Source organism: Coffea arabica, chromosome 2e (genome assembly GCF_036785885.1).
Source record: "Coffea arabica cultivar ET-39 chromosome 2e, Coffea Arabica ET-39 HiFi, whole genome shotgun sequence".
Classification (NCBI taxonomy): domain Eukaryota; kingdom Viridiplantae; phylum Streptophyta; class Magnoliopsida; order Gentianales; family Rubiaceae; genus Coffea; species Coffea arabica.
Window position 1 is genome coordinate 8385701 of NC_092313.1, and position 7582 is coordinate 8393282.

The following is a 7582-nucleotide window of genomic DNA, read 5'->3' on the forward strand; positions in this document are numbered from 1 at the left end:
TGTGAACATTTTTTTACATTAATCAACTTTTAGTATAAAAATCAATATTGGTGGTTTAATTATTTGTTGAATTTTGTGGAGTTTATACTATAAAAAAATGTTCAGTGAGATCTGTATTTTTTTAGAAGTGAACTTGCTAAACCTTTTTAAAATATTTCAGTAGGATCACTATAGTGTAAAATTTATTTTATGATCAATTGTTTTCTATTTTGTACTCTTGCAAGTTTGGAATTAAAATGCCATTGAAATTAACGGTCGAACCAATGGGGGCACAGCTCCCCCCTCCCCCAAGTTTTAAAAAGACTCAGAGAAGACTCAGAAGAGAGTGTTGAGAAGAGAAGAAACAAACGAAAAAAAGATGATGGGGTGGTGGAAAAACAAGACTTCTGGTGCCTCTACTGCTGCCGCTATGCTTTTACTGCTCCCCCCTCCCCCAAGTTTTAAAAAGACTTTTAGAGAAGACTCACCCAAGTTTTAAATAAGACTCAGAGAAGACTCAGAAGAGAGTGTTGAGAAGAGAAGAAACAAACGAAAAAAAGATGATGGGGTGGTGGAAAAACAAGAGAGAAGTTAGACTTCTGGTGCCTCTACTGCTGCCGCTATGCTTTTACTGGGTTGCTGAAGAGATGACTAAATCAGTTCTTGTGGATGTCACAACTAATGCTCTTTGTCCTGGCCACTCCACTTGCGAAGAAGCCATCTATCTCAATGGTCTTCAGCAAACTGTAAGAGCTACTACATCTTTATGAAATTCAATTTTTCCCTCTTACCCCGCTTCTTGGACAGGTGGTGAATGATCCTGATATATGAATGTGGTGAATGATCACCCCAACCCTCCTTCTTTAATTGTGTCTTTTACATGTATATCTGTTCGTATGTGTCGATGTTTGATGCACCAGGGCAGGTGTCTATATGTACCTAAAGTGGGATTTCTCTGTTTTTGTCTTCAAGAAGATGGATAAAATAATTCGAGGGAGTCTTCCTTTATTGTAATCATGGTTTGGATTATGGTGAATAATGAATGGATTCTTCAAATTGTCTCTACCATCAGCCAATTATATGCTTCTGACGACCTTAGTTCCTGATCTTAGGCTGTTGTTGTCAATTGATGGTGCCTGCAAGTTTTCCCCCAAATATTTTGTTCCTTCATGGTTACTTCTCCATCTGGCGTGCTGCTTTTGTACTCACTATTTTATTTATCAGTTTGACGTGTTGTCTATGGCAGATAACGCAGGTTTGGAATTTCCTAATATGCAGTTACCATTTGTTAACTATTTAACTATTTTTTATTCTCATTTAATCATTTCCCTTCTTGTGGTGATAAAGTTATATAGAAAATTTTGATGATGTTGCCGAATAATCTATGTAGCATTGAGAAAGATAATAGCTACTTATTTTCATCCAGCTCAAGAATGATATTTTAACAATAATGTCACTACATGGACACTGACGATGATAGAGTGGTGGCTTTACTATTCTTCTGGATTTGTTTTTGCTAAGATTTGTAAAAATTTTTACTTTCTTGGAGGATCACATCTGGAGTATTCCTTTTCCTTTGATTGAAAGCCTTCATAAGACTTACATTAATGAGCTTTTGCACCTAGTTGGGCTGATAATAGAATTCTTGTCTGGCATTTCTGATGACTTTCTAGATGAATCGTGCCTAAGGAAGTATTCAGTCACTACGTATTCAAAATAAATTATTTCAAAGTTCATGTCAGTTGTTGTACATGTTAGAGCATGGTGAACCTGTTGGCCCAAGGTAAATGAGCCTGAGAATGATGCTTTCAGTTTAGCATATATTTGTTTTGCCGATTGAATTTCCAAAAGGCAAACTGACTGTTTAAGGGAGAGATAATCTAAGTCGCAAATTTGAGTGATAACAGGTGAACAAAAAACGAATCAAGTGCGAGGCAAATGTTTCGCTGGTAGGGACTGGAATAATATTTTCATTTTAGGATTACAAATAGAAGAAATAATTGCTGGAAAATGTGGTTCTTGGACATGGTTAATAGCTCTGTTTATTGGAAAATGTGGGAAGTTTATAGGTTGCATAGTTTGATATGCTTTACTTTCTGTGTTTTTCTTGGCCTTCTCCTTTCTTTGCTTCTATGGCATGCATTTGCTTGTGAAGCTAATTAGTATTCTCACGTATAGGTTGTTGGAATATTCAAAATGGTGGTTCTTCCGGTTTTAGGTCAACTTTCAGATGATTATGGTCGAAAGCCGCTTCTCCTTATTACTGTGTCAACTACTATATTTCCATTTTGTAAGTACTTTCAAATTTTGAATTCTTGTCTTCTACCTTGCCTTTTCTTTTAAAGGAAGCTATTCAACTGAAATACAAAAATTATCCTTTCCTGTCAATCTTCCTGAAGTTGTGGACATTTTTATTCGAAAATTTTAATTTTATTCCTGAAGCTGTGATTCTTTACTTTGGCAGGTTTGCTCATCATCAGTAAGTCAAAGAGCTTTGTGTATGCTTATTACGTTCTTCGCACAATTTCTTTCATCATAAGTCAAGGAAGTATTTTCTGCATTGCTGCTGCATATGTGGTAACACCTTTACACAACACTTTTGAGTACAAATGACAAAACCATTACGAGGTGGTATAATAGTGATAAAAAGGCAATTTTCTGTTCACTTACAGGCAGATGTCATCGATGACAGCAAAAGAACTACTGGTCTATGCTGGATGATGGGACTTTTTTCTGCTTCCCATGTCCTGGGAAATGTTCTTGCACGTTTTCTTCCCGAGGATAGCATTTTTGTGGCATGTCACCATAATAATCTGAGCATTACCCTACAGTTATTGGTTTCTTAATTTTTCGGAAACTGTTTATCAGAAATTAATCTTTCCATTTCAGGTTTCAATTACCCTCTTGATCTTTTGCTCTCTTTATATGGCTCTGTTTTTGCCTGAGACTGTAACTTCAGCTCCAATAGGAGACCAACGCTTACCATTCTTGAAGAAGGCATTTAAGATTGTTGAACAGCGATATAACTCAATGAGACGTGCTGCAATTATTGTTATCAGCAGGTATTAATGTATGCTTTATTCCCAAGGCTTTAATTTTTCAGTTGAGTAGTTCATATTCAGATTTCTTTGTTCTCTAGCACCTAAAATTTCCAGGGCATCAGAATCCTTTGGTGTATGCTTTCTTGAATAATTTTTACTTTCTCCTCAGCCCAGCACTGAAGTGTATTTCTCTTATTTCGTTCTTCTATGAACTGGGGATGTCTGGGATTGCTACCGTCTTATTGGTATGTTTTCTCTACTCTAACAGAGGACTTCACTAAGTTCACATTCTATAAAAATTAGGTTGTTCATTTGGTATCCTTATCAAATTTACCCTGACAAACATATCAGGAGGTTTATTTGGCTAGTTTGGATGTTACATAAATCATAGAAAGAGTTAACATGGAAGGAAGCATATATAATTCTTGCTTAAACAACCATAGAATCACTGTAAGTCATAGTCTTCCTTATGCATCATGGGGATTTGGAAGGAAATCAGAGTGAGTTTGCCTCTTTTTACGACTGCTACTGTTGAGTCTGTTACCAATCCTGTGGTCTAGGTTTGGTTTGGCATTCTTCAAAGCCTCTTTAGTTTGAAAACCTTTTCCTAAGAGGCCTTCTGAACCAGGAAATCCCGGAGGTGAAGAATGATCGCATATCTGGGAAATGCTCAATCATCTCTTTCTTGTTTGGAGTAAAAATGAGATACTAAAGATATAGAATCTCTAGAAGGCAGAAGAATTTTTTGTTATAATCCTTTGTTATAGAAAATATATATTCTTGACTCTTAATATTTTTTCATAATTTGTTCAAAAATTAAGCCAGCCATTATGCTAGTAGAATTTCTTGTGTGCTATCAATTGAGGTCTATCCTGCTAACATCATTCTGAGTGTTAAGTGCACCTTGCTCCTTTATGTTTTCATTATTACTGCATTTTAGTGATGTGATTAGAGCCTAATTTAAGCTTCTGCTACATTTGCAGTATTATCTGAAGGCAGCTTTTGGTTTTGACAAAAATCAATTTTCAGAAATTCTGATGGTGGTAGGAGTAGGTTCTATCATTTCTCAGGTAGTTCATTAAGCCTGTCTTTTTTATTAGAATTCACTAACAAAAAGTGACTTTAAAAACATCATATGTCTATGCGATAGACACAAATATGAGAACTCCTAAAAATCTCGAGGCATAATTAATTTGCACAGCAAAGCACATCTTTTAGGCTTTTAAAATGCCTTATATCATCTACAATTTCTTCACTTACAATTTGCTATATGTGCTTTATGTCAAGTTGGTGGTGTTTCCTAGCATCAATCCGATAGTTGGGGAGAAAATTATCCTGTGTGCAGCATTGCTCTCATCTGTAGCAGATGTAAGTTGCCCAGTTAATTTAACCTGGAAGCTCAAACTTTCTCTAGTTTTAATGAATGCTTATATTGTGGAATTTTTTCTCATAGAAGTACTTACCATTTTCAGGCATTGCTGTATGGCTTGGCATGGGCTGCATGGGTATGAACCCTTCCTTACATAAATGTATGTATGTAGAGTATGTCCGTGGCAGATGCATAGATTAAGACATCGAGAGCTAGCATTTCCTCATATGTATAGGTGGCAAACCAACCCACTTAACTAAATTTATCCATACCCGTCCATGAATAGATAAGTATGCGTATCTTAAATTTTTGTATATGGGTATAAATGGGTTACCCAATAATACCCATTTAATAAATGGATATTATTGGGTAACCCATCAAACCCAATTAACCCATTTAGAATTCTCTTCCTCTTCCCCCACCCATTTTTTTTTTCAAAATTTTCATTTTGTCATGATTTTAACTACTTTTGTTTCATTATTATTATTATTATTTGTTGGTTTATCTTATTATTTTATTTTCTCTTAGTTTGTTAACTTGCTCATTTTTCAGCATTACCAATTTATGATAAGTTTTAGCCTCTTTCTTATCTTTCTACTAAAATGAAAATTTAAATATATATATATATATGAAAAAAATGTTAAGGGTTCAAAATTTTTGGATTGAGTTTTTATATTAACTTTTATAGTACTTAGTACAAATTTTTATATTCTTATTATTCAATTATTAAATAATATGTAATTTTGCGACATAGAGTATCAATGGAAAAAAAAATTGGTAATTAGGCTTATGATGGGTACAAAGAGCGATATAAATTGATAACTTAGTTTGCAAAAATGAATTTAAATGAGTTTATAAAAAGTTAAATAAATGGGTTATAAATGGATAAGTGGGTTACCCAATTCATTTTTTGACTTACCCATTTATACCCATCTAATTAAATATGTATAAATGGTTGACTCACTTATACTCATTACCCATTTTATCCAACCCAAACCCGCCCAAATCACCCATTTTGACACCTCTACTCATATGTAATCTCCAATTCTATGAAATTTGGTCTTCACAAGTACAACATATATACCGGATAGTATCTACTTTTGTTGTTTTACCTTTTCATCAAGTTACCACAGCAGATATCAAAACCACAATATCCTTCAGATATTGATTGATCTCAAGCCACTGTGCAATACAGGTACCGTACCTTGCTGGTTCCTTTGGAGTTGTTAATATTCTTGTGAAACCTGCTGTAAGTGCCTGTTCTTACAATGTGCTACTGTGTGCTATTATACTTCTAGGAATCATTTATGTTTGTAGTCCATTTTAACTAGCTTGGTCAATGTATAACAGACGTACGCTCTCATATCACAAGCATCGAGTTCCACTGATCAGGTTTGTAGACTTTATGCGTCCGTCTCTCTAGCCCCCACGTCTTCTTATCTTCAAAGTTCGGTTGATTTGAAAAACTGAAATGAAAGCTCAAGGTTATGGAAATTTGGTAGCTGTTTAGTTGGGTAACTGGCTTCATGCTTTACTCACAGGGAAAGACGCAAGGTTTTGTTGCGGGCGTGCAGGCCATTGCAAGTCTGTTGTCACCACTAGCAATGACTCCATTGACCAGTGAGTCCAGCAACTTCGCAATATTTCACACAGACGTCAGAGGATTTTCTTGTTTTTGCTTAACAAATGATTTCATTCTCCAGATTTATTCCTGTCAAGAAATGCACCATTCAACTGCAAAGGTTTCAGCCTTGTGTGTGCATCTATATCTGTGGTAAGCCCCTTGGCCTTCTTGCTTCCTTCCCCATCCCGCCATCACTCCCTGATGGATCAGAAGCCCTGAACTTACTTTTTTGCCCAGAATCTCCTCACTCCAATGCTTTCCTATTCTTAGGCTATTTCACTGATTTTTGCTTGGATGCTAAAGCGGAATCCTTCAAACCAGACCTCAGAGAATGATGAAGAAAACATTGAAGCACCACTCTTGTCATAAACTATGCTTACAGTAGCCTCTGGGGGCGACTTAGGAGTCATATCCACTTGAAAGCTGTGGCCTTCTACTTGCCCACGACTGCACAATAGCCATTACCCGATAATGTTTCGCTCCTAACTACTACTATGTACATACATTTTTTTCCTTTTTAACATAATTTTTTTCGAGAACAAAAAACCAAGAATGAATAGAACTAGAATTGCTCCGATTGCTTTAGTGGCAAAGAGTATCGAGTATAAGCTCTAAGTACTTGATCTATATTTTGTTGATCACTGACCTCAGATTATCCCTGCTTCTTGCTTCTCATAACAAGCATTTGTTAACTTTGAACAAGCTTAAGCCCAAAAAAAATAAAGGTATGAAAACTTGAGAATCGTTAATGGGAGCTTTGAGGCGCTAGAGCTTTTTTTTTTTTTTTTTCTCCGAAACAATAAGTGATTTTATAGATTAACTTAAACTTTACAAGATCAAGCAAAGGCTTGATAAGCACTATACAACCAATGCACTATGGCACTAAGGAAACCAAAGTTCCTCGTCTTGAAGGATGCTTAACGCATAAACGCTAATCATATTACTAACATGATTATGATCTTTACTAACTAAACCAAAGGAGCACATGCGAAACAAAGACTTCAAACTATAAATATCCTCCAGCAAAGTTGTCAAGCGCATATCCTGAGTTTTGTTGTGCATAATGAGATTGAACACTTGTTTGTTATCCATCTGGACCTCAATTTTCCCCCACTCCTGCACAACAGCTTTGCTCATTAGGAGTTTGACAGCTACTAATTCATCAACGAGCTGATTTCCTGTGCCTCTCTCATGCATTGCCCAACCTCGAACATGTTCTTGGCTGTTCACAGAAACTGTAATCCCTATTCCTATTTGGGGCTTGTCCTTCATCTTTTTTATAGCTAGCCTCAGTCTCATTGAGTCTTCATTCTCTTCATGTTGCTGTAAGAATGTCTCCTGAGTTCCTGTTTCTTCTGTACTCATTTTTAATGTCTTTTTTGTAGCTTCCTTGAATTCCAGCCACTCCTCCTGAGCTTTCTGAATTGTTCTCATTGAGAGTTGCTGTTTTTCATTGAATTCTTTCTCATTTCTGCTTTTCCAGATTTGCCAAAGGATATTGGCAGTTAAGGAAAGATGTTCATTGCCCTCTCTTCTTGATTTTGCTTCTGCAACACTTGTCCACCACCT

At 35.9% G+C, this 7582-nt stretch overlaps 1 protein-coding gene across 1 annotated transcript; it reads left to right on the plus strand.

Moving 5' to 3' along the window:
• Positions 1 to 352: 352 nt before the first annotated feature.
• Positions 353 to 6640, plus strand: LOC113730684 (uncharacterized). The gene is made up of 14 exons (XM_027255544.2): positions 353 to 725; positions 2158 to 2269; positions 2444 to 2556; positions 2652 to 2774; positions 2869 to 3041; positions 3190 to 3265; positions 4004 to 4090; positions 4308 to 4388; positions 4493 to 4525; positions 5585 to 5638; positions 5740 to 5781; positions 5931 to 6009; positions 6093 to 6163; positions 6284 to 6640. The coding sequence occupies exons 1-14, from the start codon at positions 540 to 542 to the stop codon at positions 6380 to 6382; spliced, it is 1329 nt and encodes a 442-aa protein (XP_027111345.1). The 5' UTR covers positions 353 to 539; the 3' UTR covers positions 6383 to 6640.
• The last annotated feature ends 942 nt before the right edge of the window (positions 6641 to 7582 follow it).

Coding starts and splice junctions, on each gene's coding strand:
- LOC113730684 (XM_027255544.2), top strand. CDS start 540: ATGATGGGGTGGTGGAAAAACAAGAGAGAAGTTAGACTTCTGGTGCCT. Junction 3,266..4,003: donor GGATTGCTACCGTCTTATTG/GTATGTTTTCTC, acceptor CTACATTTGCAG/TATTATCTGAAGGCAGCTTT. Junction 5,782..5,930: donor CATCGAGTTCCACTGATCAG/GTTTGTAGACTT, acceptor CTTTACTCACAG/GGAAAGACGCAAGGTTTTGT.